This window comes from Quercus lobata, chromosome 3 (genome assembly GCF_001633185.2).
Source record: "Quercus lobata isolate SW786 chromosome 3, ValleyOak3.0 Primary Assembly, whole genome shotgun sequence".
Taxonomy (NCBI): domain Eukaryota; kingdom Viridiplantae; phylum Streptophyta; class Magnoliopsida; order Fagales; family Fagaceae; genus Quercus; species Quercus lobata.
The window spans coordinates 39,152,695-39,168,135 of record NC_044906.1 but is presented as its reverse complement, the minus strand read 5'-3'; the positions used below and the strand labels follow the sequence as shown (position 1 = coordinate 39,168,135).

At 33.2% G+C, this 15,441-nt stretch overlaps 1 protein-coding gene across 4 annotated transcripts; it reads right to left on the bottom strand.

The window, feature by feature from the left end:
- Positions 1-1,435: 1,435 nt before the first annotated feature.
- Positions 1,436-15,356, bottom strand: LOC115981684 (65-kDa microtubule-associated protein 6). Of its 4 annotated transcripts, XM_031103986.1 has the most exons (13): positions 15,335-15,356; positions 8,708-8,815; positions 7,479-7,682; positions 4,870-5,136; positions 4,307-4,522; positions 4,073-4,228; positions 3,817-3,976; positions 3,438-3,589; positions 3,060-3,147; positions 2,911-2,984; positions 2,756-2,830; positions 2,120-2,472; positions 1,436-1,879 (listed from the first exon to the last, which is right to left on the bottom strand). In XM_031103986.1, the coding sequence occupies exons 2-12, from the start codon at positions 8,780-8,782 to the stop codon at positions 2,134-2,136; spliced, it is 1,806 nt and encodes a 601-aa protein (XP_030959846.1). In that variant the 5' UTR covers positions 8,783-8,815; positions 15,335-15,356; the 3' UTR covers positions 1,436-1,879; positions 2,120-2,133. The 4 variants fall into 4 exon arrangements, with proteins under 4 accessions (XP_030959846.1, XP_030959845.1, XP_030959847.1 ...); XM_031103985.1 differs by lacking the exon at positions 15,335-15,356 and having other exon boundaries at positions 8,708-9,318; XM_031103987.1 differs by lacking the exon at positions 15,335-15,356 and having other exon boundaries at positions 1,436-1,874; positions 8,708-9,318.
- Between the last annotated feature and the right edge of the window lie 85 nt (positions 15,357-15,441).

The following is a 15,441-nucleotide window of genomic DNA, read 5'->3' as shown; positions in this document are numbered from 1 at the left end:
AGCATTTATCATCCGTAATCACCTTTCTTCTGGTCAGATTCGCTGCAGTTGGGAGGATCTCGTGGCAAGCTCTCCAGGCAAAAACTTTTATTTTGTTTGGAAGCCGAAGCTTCCATATTGCAGTCCAGACATTTTTTGCAGCACAATCCCTCGATGTTCCACCTCGGTTCACATCAATTAAGAGCCTCCTAGCCACATGATATGCGGACTTAACACCCTTGAATTATGCAGCCAAAAAACAGAGTCAGGGACATTTCTTCGGCTCAATGGAATTTGGCATATTAGCCACTGTTGCTTTTGAATCAACTTTTGGCATGGGAGTAGAATTCTTACCCTGTACATTAATCTTGTCTTTTGATTTTATAGATTCATCTAGTTTTTTTTATTTGTCAATCTACTTTATATATATATATATATATATATATATAAGTAAATATAAAATACAATACACATCCAAATGAAACAAAAACTATAAATTCATCTAGTTCTTACTTCGGGATAAATGAGTTAAGCCATGTATTTAAAAAATCATAATTTTTCATTTGATTTTAATTTAAATAGAAGTTAAGCTTGAGCTCAATGTCAAATATGATTAAATATTAAAGCTTAATTCATTTTCTTGACAAACAAGCTCGAGTTTGTTAATGAGCTACTTGATTAAATTATTCATTTCCCATATATGCTAAACATTGCAAATAATTTTTTTTATCCCTTTACAAATATTTGTTAATAATTAGTAACTAAATTATAGTTGAAACTATATTATTTAAATTTGCCTAGACAAAGAGCCTTGTAACTAGCACCTCTTTGTGTTTTTAACAAAGATATTCAAGATTCAAATACTACTCCCCTTTTGTAGTTATCAAATTATCAAAATGTTGGGTTCCCCCCCCCCCCCCCCCCAAACTTAGCTTCCAAATTTACCTAGGCGAGCCAGGGACCTTGTAACTAGCACCTCTTTATGTTTTTAATATAAACATTCAGGATTCAAATATTGCCCCCATTTTGTAACTATTGAATTATCAAATTATATGCGTGCCCATTTTGTAACTATTGAATTATCAAATTATATGCGTGGGTTTAGTAAGTATCAAATGCAGGCCTCTATGCCAATGGATTGGCCACACAATCTCACATCCTAAATCGGCCACTAGTAGGTTAAGATCAACCATTTCACAGCCAACTCAGCCCATACATACCCAATGCAACCACCCCACGATCAAATTGGCCCTCCACACACCTAACGACAATCACCTCACCCCACTTCATGCCCAACAACCAACGCACGTTTTGGTTCATCTCAATTTTTCTTACTAGAAATTGATTACGCTTCATACAAAACAATTTCCAACCATTGAATTGAGGCAACCAGCTGTATGGTAAATTCTACAGCGGAAGATAAACAAAATAAATAGTACAGATGGCAGACACCCACTTCATCACAGAAATTTCTAAATGATGCAATCTCCAAAGAAAAGGAATCAAGGTTCCTACATAAAATGGTAAACATCACACTGAAATACATATATACATACACGAATAAGCAAAACACAAAGCAAAATCCACAAAATACATGTAGGTCAGTGCTGCTACTATAACAACTCCCACCATCAGTGCTCCCTATTTTTGGTCAATGTCTTCCAAGTTAACAAAGTAAATTCCCAAACAACTATCTAACGGTGTCACCCCTCGTTCCCGAAGCCAATGTTCTTCCAAGCAGATGACATCCAAATTCAAATCCTCAATTGTCAGTTACTATAGCCAAGAACTTCTAACAAATCACAAGCATACACTAGTATACAATCCCTTCCGTATTCACAAGGTATCCACTGGCTCTAACTGAGTGTACAGTCGTCAAACGCGTAGAAGGTAGCCTGTCCTGCACAAATATATTATCAAATATCAAATCCCAATAATCATAGTAGTGTTCATTTGGTTAAACCCAGATTTTATATTTTGAACACCACTAAAATGAAGTCTCATTGCATGCTTGTGTGTTTTGTACATGTGTCTCATCGTATGATATTTGCTTATTTGATACTAGGTTCCACTGCAACAGATGAAAAGCACAGCAACAAAACAGCACTAGGTCAAGAATAGGCAAAACATGGTAACATACCAATTTCCAGTTTTTCAATTCAACCGAGGGGACCCAGACTCAGAGCCACAAATGGATGCATACGTCGACATTGTGTCTTCTTTTGATATTGCCACAAAGTTCAGCGGAGTGGTAGACAACCTTCTCGTTTCTTTGAAATATCCATTTTGGCGCCCAGAGTAGGATCTAGGGGTAAGGAGCTCTGGAGTTGCACTGCCAACTGAGTTACGACGAGGTGTGGGAGGCATGGATCCATTTCCATTTGCACGATAGCCATTTGGCTTCCTAAAGCTGTTACTTTTTCTTGGACTAGGTTTTGACCCATACATGGCTTCCTTCTCAGTGAGAAGCAGATCTTGAAGCTTCTTTTGGTCCTAAAATGCAAAAATCAAGAGGTCTACTATATCATCTACAAGAGCTTGCAAAGACTTAATACAGGATCATATCGAAACATGCAATAATTCAATAAATGGAATTAAGCCATCTCAAATCATTAACAAAAATTTAGTTCATTTATATCATTAAAAATGGCATCTATATTCCAATTAAAAGGACATGATACACATCATCTAAATACTTGCAATTAACTTGACCGGGAATTTATGAAACACAACAGATTTCACAATGATGCATATGAATAAATGCAAGCTGAATTACCCTGAATTTCTTCTTCTCCTCTTCTTTCTGTTGTCTGGTTATTTTGTACTCCTCCAATATCAATACCAACCGTGCCTGCAAATAATTAAAAATTTAGAGAATAAAGCTACAAAGAAAGCACATCTAAGAAAGCTCATATTGCTTAAGGAGCTCACCCCATCATAGAGAAATAGCTTCTTCTTTTCATATTCCCAGGCTAGTGTTTTGTTTATCAGATTGTCAACAATTGCTGGAAAAAGTACCTGGTTAGCTCCAAAATACAGTGCAACCACAGGAAAGGGTAGTATCAATAAGAAAGCAATACCTGGAATTTTGGTTATAGTTACTCGAGCTCTTTCTGCACGTTTAAGATTAATGTGAGCACCCCTCCCTGCATTGTATCGGTTATCATCCTGTAATTCAACAGAATGTTCTACATGAAGAGTTATCCTTCCAAGATATTCCAATGGTAAATATTGTTTGCAGATCAAATTAGAGCCCATTTGGGTCAGATATAAACTTAAGAAGCTAAATTGTACCCCCCCCCCCCCCCCCCAAAAAAAAAAAAAAAAGGATCTGTGTAATATGAAGAAGAATAAGACAAAAAGGATGAGGAAGAGAAAGAAATCAACGAAAATCCTAATCTTAGCCCCTTGTGCTATCAGCACAATGAAACACTAAAACAACAAAGTTTCCAGCTTACTTGATTATAGTCCTCAAGCCAATTTTCCTCTTCACAGGCAGAAAGCCATCGGTCTATCCTATCCATTATTTCTTTTCGGCTCACAGCTTCCTCTTTTGCTTTGACTATCTCTTCTTCAATATTTGCCAGGAGTTCAGAAGGATCCACAAGACCTGAACAAAGACAGCAAGGTTCACATAGTACCATTGTTTGCCAAAAAAAATTCAGAGAATGTGTATATTTATGTAAGTATGCATGACTAGCATTATAGGGTGCATATCAGCTATATGCACCCTAACTCTCAGTATGTGGGCCCCACAGCCATGTGGGACCCACACAATGAGAGGTAAGGTTCATATATCCGATGCATGAGATACTTCTCGGAAACAAAATATATTACCAGAATCTATCAGTGCACTGGATTTCTCAGCTGCTGTACTTGTATCAGGTTCTATATGAGTCATTCTACATATTTCCTCCAATTCTGACCTCTTCTTCATAACAAGTTCCTTCATTCTGCTTGCCTTCAATTTAGTAAGCCTCTCCACTTCTGCTGATGCCTACAAGAGACAATGAGATAACTAGTAGTTGAGGACCCATATTTCAAGAATTAACAAATTAAAGAAAGAAAATAAAATTAAGGTTGCTCTTAAGACCTGTTCAATTATCTCTGTTGAAAGAACACCAGGCCCTGTCATTTCAGTCTCTGACAATTTAAGAATAGAAGTAATCCTTGAAAAACGATTCTTCTCTTCCTTAGGTGAGTCCATCAAATTCCAAAGTTCAAACAGTGATGCCACAATATCTTTCACCTGCATCCCAGAGCAGGTTTTTTTAATTTAAATAGCAAAGACAAATTTAATAGACAATAATGTGGTTGTCCAAATTACCTTCATGATTCGAGCTTTTCTTTCTAGTTTCAACTTGACAATGGCCTGTTCCAGACCTTCCAATGTGCTATTGCTGATATTTGTCGACTGCTCCATGCTTGTCCCTTGCAAGCTTGGATGCACATCACTCACAGTCTGCCCAAAATCCAAGCCAAGCATACCACAAAGAGAATGCACCTCATTCACATATTCCAAAACCTTATGAAGCCGGTCAGACTGCAAAAGGCAATAAGTATGTTCACAAATTATCAAATTGTGATTGAAAGGAAGGAAAAGTTTATTCGCATCAGCCCAAAACATGAAAATATTAAACATGTACAAAAGTTTCTTTATAATCTTGAAAAATTCTCATCTAAGAAGCAAATCCATTTATGAGTCTATGCCATGCATGAGTCGTGAGATAATACAGCAAATTTAAACTTCTCTAAATTCCACCCAGTAATATCTAATTAAACACTGAATTTGATAAATTAATTAAGATGGTTCATGAGAAGTTGTAACATAACACCATGCAAGCAGCCAGAAAGAATTTCAATATCCATTTCATATCATTACATGGATACCTTCTCCTTTTGAAGAGTGCGAAGATGTGTTTGATATTCAGTGAGCTTTCTTAATGACAAGTCCAGTTCATCCAGTGTCAATGAACCAATCATGGCATTGTTGACATGGCTGTATCCAGAAATTTCTCCACTGATCTTTTCAATTTGTGCATTTATATCTGCAAATTGCTTCATTCGTTCCTCTTTCTTCATTTTCAGATCATCCACCAGTGGTGTGACAGAAGCAAGTTTATCCTTCAAAGATGCTGATCTCTTCTCTGTCTGAATCTGTATATTAACCGTGAGATTCAGATCAGCAAGTGCATAATATGAAGGCATATATTGTACAGTCAAATTTGTTGATGACAATCCATGATGAGTAATTCCAATATGCACCAAAATTTTGCAAGATATATGGACAAATAATTAAACCAATAAGTGAACATTCAGAAAAATGGATTGATTTCTTAGAGAGCAAAGCTTTGCACACAACTCATTTTATGATGACAAACATACATATTCTTGACATACAAAATAACACAACTTTCACAATATAAGAGAAATAGCCATAAGTAATGTCATTTGCAACCCTGCAATCTACACAAAACATATACAAGCAAAAGATTCATCAAAGGCACAGAACAAGTTGCAAGCTATATACACCAGGGATATATCATAAACCAATTTTTGGAAAGTTACACAATATACGATTTGCATTGGTAACTGTACACAAAATGACATCATCCCATCGGAAAATGCAATTTTATTTTTGAACATTTTGAGCTTTAATTTTTTTTTTTTTTTTTTTAAAGTGCGGAAGTAAAAACATAAGCACTCAGTAAACAACTTCTGAGCTTTTCGCCTTGCTGTTAACTGCTTTAGATAATATTGTTGAACAAAGGTCAATCCATAATCAACAATTTAATTAGTCATTTGCAGTTGTTTCAGTTATGCAGTTGCCTTCAACTTTCTAGGACATGGATCATGGTTATTAACCAACCAGGATAAATCAACGCATTAAGTTAACCTAGTGGCAGTAACTCATTTCATTACCAAACATCTTGAGGCATGGGTTGTGACACATAAAATTTAAGCTCCATTTAACAGCATGAATAATTGGGAGTAAAAGGAATTAAAAGGTAATGTTTCTGAAACAGAACTGAGTGATGGTGAATAAGAAAGAAAAACTACAGTAGTGCATATCAGGTCAATACCCTTTACATGCCATTCAATGACCAAATCGCCAAATATCACTTTTTGAGCCTGGTTTCTTGCATCACCCTCACAAGTGGGGGTGGGGAAATTTGAACCCAGCTTCTCCCCTAAGGAAAATCAGGCAATGCATTAAGCTACAAGGCTCTTGGCATTCTTTCTTTATGTATGAGCTAGCGATGCATGCACAATTAATTTAAGATCACTCACAACATTGGTTGTTAACAATTTAACAAAAATGTGAATCATGTGATGTTATTCATATAAGTGATATTACAGAATTTCACACAAATAAAATAAATATAATAATAATTTTTATCACCCTCAGAAAGGACTTGTGAAATGTAGCAAGTGCTACACAACTAGCTTCAGGAAAAAATTTAGCTACAGTTATTACAACATTTTCAAATTCAGAGTAGAGATCTAGCTCTAATCCCAAAATCATCTTGTAAGTCCACATATTTTGATCAACTCAAGGTGAAAAATGGGGTTGCTTTCTCATAAAAATTGGGATAAATTTGAGCCAAAAGATTTAAAACTAATTACTACTACCCTCACTACACCAACAGCTCATTGATTATTCCTGCTGCATGTATATGTCACACATACACAAAAAAAGCTTTTAAATTAAACTCAACCGTGATCTTGCTCAAATTCCATCACATCTTGTAAGTCCACTTGATCAACTCAAGGTGAAAAATGGGGTTGCTTTCTCATAAAAATTGGGATAAATTTGAGCCAAAAGATTTAAAACTAATTACTACTACCCTCACTACACCAACAGCTCATTGATTATTCCTGCTGCATGTATATGTCACACATACACAAAAAAAGCTTTTAAATTAAACTCAACCGTGTTGCCCAAATTCTGAATGTCATCACTAATACTTTCTTAAATCTTGAAAATGGAAAAAGGTTAACTAAATGTTGTAAAATTGATACATCCGGTCCTTTGAAATTTAGAAATCTGATAGTCAAGTAGCCAACAGACATATAAGGAAAGTAATGCATATTCAATAAAAAAAGACACAATCACATATCTTTATCACAAATATGATTTGAAAACGTCATTAAGAGCATTATGATCACAAGACAAACAGTCTGGCGGCACCAAAGATACCCTAAACAAGGGGCTCAGGACTTCACTTATCAGTAAGAACACTGAAACGATACAAGTTGAAAAGAGGTAGAAAATATTCAGAACTTAACATGTCTGGTATCTTGTAAGTTTACACACGTGCTAGGTCTTGAACCAACTACCTCACCCTCCACCTTGATCAAAGGAAAGATGCATCATTTAAGCTAAAACGTATTGACTCTGATTTATTTATACTTTCAGAGCCAAAAAAGGGCAGGCTATTGCAAACAGAAAAAAAGCATATTCAGGATAATGCATAAAAGAAACATGATAATCATACCGGTGAGTTAAGATTTAGTTCCCCAAGAGCAGCCATGAGAGTGGCAAGTTCAGCTTCTTTGGCTGCGACAGACTGATGGAGGCGTGCCTTGGCATTGGCAGCCTCCTCAACCTTTCTCCGGTAGACTTCTAAGCATTCTCTCTCCAATTCCAACAGCATGCGATCTTTGTCTGCTTCACTCTCACCAATGTCATTCCATATTTGCTGCTCTCATAACAATAGCAAAATCGATTAAGGAATTTTGATATGTGGACACTTTTCCTTCTCATTCAAATGAAACTAAAATTGACAAGAAACCAATCAATCTTAACGAAAATTTTAAATAATCATCTACTCCCTTATCAAAATTTACCCAAAACTTGAACAGAAGAAAAGCTGGAACAGGAAAAAAAATATATTTGCTGAAATTAAGGTGAACTGGAATTACAATTTTATTCAACGCACTCAAAACCTCAATGCCTATTCTACCTCCCTAATTACTTTAAATTTTTAATCAAAGTTGAAAGAAAGTAAAAGTGGGAAAGGAAAACTGTTCTTAAAATATAAATAAAGAAAGAAGAGAAAATAAGGAAGAGCATAAAAAATTATATGTGGAAACAGAAAATTTGTAACAGAAGTAATTTGTAAAACCCAGAAAAGAAATTCCATTTATGCACCATTCCACAAAGGTCATCAAAACGGAAATAATAAAACAGTCAAATTGTTAAAAAGGGAGAAATCCATCAAAATTCACATGATTTTACAATGAAATTTTTTGTAGAATTCAAGAAAATGGAGAAGCTCTGTTGGTTGAATAATAAACCCACTTAAAAGCATTAAATAACTGTTACATAAAACCCCATATGATCAATTTTTGTCAACAATAATTACACACCCACCAAAGCCTTTAATTCAAAAGTAGAAACAAAAGCCCTCTTTCCCTGTAAAATAAGGCACAGAGAACCTAGCTCACAGCTCCACTAGAGTCTAGACCCATTATGAGACACTCAAAAAAGAAAGCTTTCTTTTTAAACACAGCAACAAAGCAAACCCCATCATTGCAAAGTGTATTTGCAACAAGAAGAAGAAGAAGAAGAAACACACAACTCTTCTTTATCTACCCAAAAAAACCAGCCTTTCAGAACAATCAGAAACTAATAAAACACAAAGTTAGAACCTTTATTTCATTATGATAAAACCCAACAAGAACAAAAAAAAGAGAGAAATGAGAAAAGAACAGAAAAGATGACCTGAAGCTCTCTGAGCAAAGCATTGCAACTAGTGCTTGTACGAACACTGATGGTAGGGCTCCCAATCGCCAGCATTTTTTTCACTCACTCTCTCTCTCTCTCTCTCTCCAACTAGAAAATGAAAGAAAGAAAGAAAACCCAGAAAGCTCTTTGCTTTTTTGAGTGACCCTTTAAAGTAAACAACACCGACAAATGCAAGAAACTCTCAACAACAACCACCACCACAGCTTCCCAGAAACCTCAAAGAGAAAGCAAAGCTAGCCTTAAAAAAAACAAAGAAAGAAAGTAAAGTATAGATATGGGGTTGTCATTTTAATTATAGCGAAGTCAAAGAGTGACCAAGAAACCAGCAGCACACATTTCTTGTCTCCATAGCTCCAAACAACCTTTGCTACTTCCCTCAGATCTGAAACACTCTCTGCATAAATTCTCTCTTCATTTCAACACCAAGCTCCCACCCTTTTTTTGAAGAAGCAATATGGGATCTGTGACTGTAAGAACAAAACGGAACGGAAATGAGAGAGAGAAAGAGAAAGAGGAAGACTTTTCTTTTCTTTTTTTTCTTTTTTGGAGTTAAAAGAAAAGATTCTTAGTGGTTAGAAAACCATTATCATTGGCCATTATTTCTATTATATATATATATATAGAATATTACTTATATAATATATTCATAAAGCTAAAAAAAAATAGGATAATGGGTTTTTGTTTTTGTATTTTGTTTTCAGGTTGAAGTGTTAAAAAGAGTTGAAAGAAGAGAGCAAATGGATCTGTGTAATGTGCACATTAGCCAATGATTTCTTTCTTTTCTTTCTTTATTTCTATATTATTATTCTATAATGTATACAGTGTAGGTACAGAGTAGAAAGAAAATTTTTTTAAAAAAAGCACAGTAAACTAAAAGGGTGAAGAGGATAATGAGAAGTATTTCCAACTTTGTTTCCATTGCGCGTGGATGATACGGAACAATCATTTGTGATGTTTGATACACTGTGTAAGTGTTGGCGAGTGAAGTATTATTTTTTTGTATTATGACCAAAACGATGAAACTCCACTCCACTCCACAGGAAGTGGAGTAGCTGTATGATGTTGAAGTCTGGTTTTACTTACAACTTCCTGTTGTTGTCGTTGATGTTGGTATACTTGAATTGTACTGCACTCAGTTACCATTTTTTTTTTTTAATTAAATATATAAATTCTCTTTTTTTCTTTTTTCTCTTTTGGGACAAAATTCTTCTCTTTATTAAATATATGTGTAAATTCTCCTCATTTATAGTTTTATTTATTATTACAGATTCAGATTCTTCACTTTGATTATTCTTTGCACTTTTCTTTTTTCTTTTTTCTTTTTTCTTTTTTAATGGATGAAAAGGTTAAAGACATTAACCTCCTGACAGTTACTCAGATGAATTTTTTAATCCGAATGAAGGATAGATGATTAGATGGTAAAAAGAGAAAGGGGAGAAGAAATTTATTTAAATATTTTAAAAATTAAATAGAGAGAGAGAGGAGCACATATCCTTCTCTTTTCTTACTTTTTGTTTGGATGTTTTGAATATATATATATATATATATATATTAATAAAAATATTAGAGGATAATTTAGAAATTAAAATGAAAAAGAAGGAAATAAGATATCATATAAATTGTTAATTATATCCCTCCTTTTTAATTTTAAAAAAAATTATATATAAATTAATATCAAAAGGAAAATTTGATATTTAAAAAATAATAATAATATAATTGAAACTCCTCCAACTTTTCCTTCCAAACTACCCCATTGAGGAATTTAAAATGAGGATTTTGAGGGATACTTTTCCCTCTAAATTTGCTTAAACTCTTTCCCCTTTCTTTTAAAGAGACCAAGAAACCAAAAATTTTGTAACCTCTAAATTTTTGGTATACTTGTATTGCACTACACTCGCAACCCTCTTTATTAAATATTAAAGATATAAATTCTCTTTTTTCTCTTTTGGGACAAAATTCTCCTCTTTATTAAATATGTAAATTCTCCTTTTTATAGTTTTATTATTATTACAGATTCAGATTCTTTACTTTGATTATTCTTTGCACCTTTCTTCTCCCCCTCCCCACCTTTGTTTTTTCTTTTTTAATGGATGAAAAGGTTAAAGACAAAAGCTCATAGTTATAAAATCAGATGAATTTTTTTAACCAAACATGGTAAAAAAAGAATAGAGAAAAGAAAACTTGTTTGAATATTTTAAAAATTAAATGGAGAGACGAAAATGCATCCTTCTCTTCTCTTACTTTTTGTTTTGATGTTTTGAATATTTATTTTATTTCATAAAATTATTAGATGATAATTTAGAAAATAAATGGAACAGGAAGAAAATAAGATATCATATAAATTATAAATTATATCACTCTTTTTTAAATTTAAAAAATTATATATAATATCATAAGGAAAATTTAATATTTTTAAAATTTTGAATATAAATGAAATCCTTCAACTTTTCCTTCCAAACTGCCCCATTTGAAGAATTTTTTTTTTTTTTTTAAAAAAAGAAGAAAAAAAAAAAAAGAGAAGTTTGGAGGGATGTAAATCTGCTCAAATTCTTTTCCCATTTCTTTTTTAGAAAATATCTAAACAAAATGAACTAAACCGCTGTCTCATATCCCTAATACTTCCCTCTCCTTCCCTTTCCCCTTCATCTAAACACAATGTTAGAGAATTTGTGGAATATGGTAATATCAAAAGTTCAAGACATGAGGACCATCTCGGTTGTTATTCTAATATATGTTACTTGAAAGAAGCTATGTTAAAGTTGCATATTAAATATGTCCTGTAAATATATTTTTGATAATGACATTGATAATTTTGTAATGGAATACTTTTTGTTTTTGTGACACTGACAACATTGCATTTGCATGTTTAAAAATCAAGCACAATCTTTTACCAAAAAGCAAAAAACACACCAATAATTGTTTTTATGCTCTAGAATGGCAGTTATGCCTTTTCCTTTTTTAATTGCTGTAGCCAACCTTCTAATCATGCATATCATTTTCAACGACTACAGCTTCTTGCTAATAGATACAGTATTGGATAAGGACCTTGGCACCTTTATGCTGTAATATTAAGCCAATTGCCAATTCGCATACAAAGACAAACATTGCAGATGGGCATTAACATATGATATATCAACTTATTATCTAGGGAATATAATCAATATTTGACATTTTTAACAAAAAATCATTTTGAATATCCTTATCCTTACCTACAAATAATGATATATATTAAAGAGTGGGGACAATCTTTAATCCAAACCTCTTCTTTTGTAGTTTTGTGGAAGTATAATTCAAAATAATTTTACAACAACACCTTATTTTCTTACCACCCTACACATTAATTATAACTTTTGAAAAAAAAAAATTTATTGGTTGTAGTGAGCCAAGTTTGAGATGGTAAGCAAATTAGAGGGTGTTGCGAATTTTTTTTACGACCTTATTTTGTCAAAAGCAGCACTAATATAAAGAAATTCTACCTCTATTAAAAAAGTTACCTCCAAATTGACATGATATATTTTACCTTTTAAGAAAATTTTAAGTACATTTTAAGTACATATGGTATCTCATTGTGTAATACTCCTATGTTTTTTTTTATAAAAGCAATCAAAGAATCATTGATTCTTTTCAATTTTCTTTTGGGCAAAGATCAAGCTCTCGTCCTATTACATATTGACATTTTTTTTTTGCTAAACTATTACATATTGACATATTATTGAGTAATTTGGTAACCAACTATTTTTAATGTCAAATCATACCATATCAGTGCATGTATGTATAGAAACTTAGTAAGTGTACCATACCAGTGCATGATGTATGACAAGAAAATAAAGCAATGATTTTGATATCTAATATAAATTAAGGGTTAAAATGTGGGACCAAATATCTTTGAGTGGATCTTTCTCTCTTTCTTTTCCTTGGCTTCTTCTTTCTTTTTCTTTTTCTTTTTCTTTTTTTTTTTTTTGGTAATTTATAACGTATACATAAAGGTGACAATTCGTGTTCACGGGTTGAGTTCGTGTCGTGTCAAGTCATGAGCATTTGACTAAATGGGTTAACCCAAACCCGACCTATTTAGTAAACATGTCAAGAATCCTTAACCCGAACACAATTTGTTTATTAAACAGGTCGACCCAACCTGACACGTTTAACTCATTTAATTGAAAATTCATGTAAAAGTCAATACAAATAACCCATTTAATAATCTATTTGATTAATATGTCATATCTAACCTATATAATTTTTGTTAATTTCCATATATCTAAAATTAAAATACAATTACAACAATAAATATAGAAATAAACATATAAAAAAATAATAAATTAAGCAATAATTAAAAAAAAAAAAAACAAATAACTTAATAAGCTAAATAGGTCAGACGGGTTCGCATGTTGAACATGAATCCGATCCGTTTATTAAACGGGTTTGTCGTGTCAACCCGAATATGACCCGAACCCGTTTAGTTTCAACTTATGACTTGTTTATAAACGGGTTAGTCGTATCGGGTTCGCGGGTCGTGTCAAATTTTGCCACCCTACGTATACACTTCTATAAATGACACCATATTTTATATATAAAAAAAGGGCTTTATGGTAAAAGCGTTTAACCGACATATATATATAGTAAAAAATAAAAATAAAAAACTTTTGAGACTTCAACCATCAGAAAGTATACAACTCTTTGTGTCATCATTTTTAACCGATAATAGTTATAAGGTAGACATCAATAATCGAGGAGAGAAAAGAAGCCCCAAAAGAGAGAAAGAACCCCATGCATGGCCATGGTAAAAACTAAAAAGTCCATCAGTTTGAGATTGAAGAAAAACATTTCCAGGTTCCAACCCTTTTCCCTATGTGGGGTTTGGGTTTGCGACATCATTTCAACCCATATTAAAAGTACTTGAGACTTGAGAGGCCTTATATAATCTAGCATTCGTAAGGCAATAACTTCAATCACCATCATTTAACACACACAAAGTTCTCTCTACCTTTTTCTTTCTTTAAGTTATTTAGCACACAAAAAAGAGCCCAAAAGAGATTCTAATCAATAAAGATCATTAAATTGAAATTCTCTCCTCATTGAAACCAAACTCAATTAATACCAAAAAAATAAAAGACTTTTACATTTATTACACAAGATAAAAGCTTTCAGTCAATGGCAAAAAAAGGTTCATAGAGATTCTAAACATAGAGACCCCACGAAAAAAAGTAAGCACACGAATGGAAAGTAAGATTATGAAACATGGAATTTGGTTGCCCTTGTGATACAAGAAACTCATATCCCATCCGTCTATATAGATCCATGATTTGCTTGGCTATGGTTTTTTTTTTTGTGGAGAATCGATGCTTGGCTAGCCTATGGTTAATTGGTTATAATAATAATTGTGCAGAAATAATGCATGCAGGATAAAGTATGGGAGCCAATCCCATACCAATTAGGATTCGACTTCTATAAATACGTACGTACATCATGGTCCCTTTCACTCCCGTCCAATATACTTCTTTTCATTTCAGGTAAATTGTTTTAATTCAATAATTGCCCTTATTGTGAGTTTTTTATTTTATAGTTTTGGTCATTTTTATCTTTCACAGGAATAAGTTCAGAGATTAGATCAAAATGGACAAAAATAGTAATAAAAGAAGGTCAGGTTTCACTATGAAAATCATGGAATTAACCATTCTCCTAAAACTTGTCCTCCCCCAAAAAATTAAAGCCTTTATTTTGGCAATGTTTTTATGTGATATATGTTTTTGCTTATGTATTTATTGTTCACTACATTAATTTCTCTACATTTGCATTCATCTTGAGATGAGTTGTCAATATTGAAAACATACAACACCTAATTAGTGATGAAAGCAGTTCAACCTTAGATAGTGATTAAGAAGATGATTATAATTTGTTTTGCATCTTAAACACGGTGAGTAGCTTCTTCCAAAAAAAAAAATACAGTGAGTAGTTACTTAGATATTTTCCTTTTTCTTTTTGGGGTTTTCAAGTGTTATATTGGACTTAATTAATGTTTATGTGAGCCATGAGAATTAACTTAGACTCTTGACTTTTAATTTCAACAATTTCTTTTACGACAAAATTTGACTTCAAACATGTTTAGAGTTATAAGCTCCAACACACCCTAATAAACTAATATTTGTCCCTTGTCATATGCATTGTACATAACTATTTAACTACACAGCCTCACACAACCCTAGTTAATTCACCTATATTTTTGCCAATAAAAATAAAATTAAACAAAACTCAAAAACGTAATTTCTCTCTCTTTCTCCCTCTCTCTTCAACATCATTCGCCCAGTGAAACACTGAGCTCCGATCAATCCTTTCACTCCATCGGTTTCCCCCAAACCCTTGCTTGTCTCCATTGTCAGCTGACCTAGTCTCTAGCACTCCACCTTCGACCACGTCACTACTATTTTGCCAATCAAACCCATGTCTTCTTCCACCTTAGGCTTCAACACACCATGATAAACTAACATGTGTTCTTGTCATATATATTGCACATGACTAATTTAACTACACATAACCTCACCCATATTTTTGCCAATTGAAAGAAAAATGAAACAAAACTCAAAAACGTAAAACTCAAAAACGTAATCTCTCTCTCTCTCTCTCTCTCTTCAACATCATTGTGCCCAGTGGACCACCAAGCTTCTGTCAATCCTCTCACTCCTTCAATCACACCCAACCCTCGCCTATCTCCA

What these genes read in the sequence shown, in the direction of transcription:
- LOC115981684 (XM_031103986.1), bottom strand. Translation starts at nt 8,782, where the DNA reads ATGCTGGCGATTGGGAGCCCTACCATCAGTGTTCGTACAAGCACTAGT. An exon ending in CAACAGAGATAATTGAACAG is followed by an intron (nt 3,977 to 4,072) that starts GTCTTAAGAGCA and finishes TGTCTCTTGTAG; the next exon opens with GCATCAGCAGAAGTGGAGAG. An exon ending in CAGTGCACTGATAGATTCTG is followed by an intron (nt 3,590 to 3,816) that starts GTAATATATTTT and finishes GTCTTTGTTCAG; the next exon opens with GTCTTGTGGATCCTTCTGAA.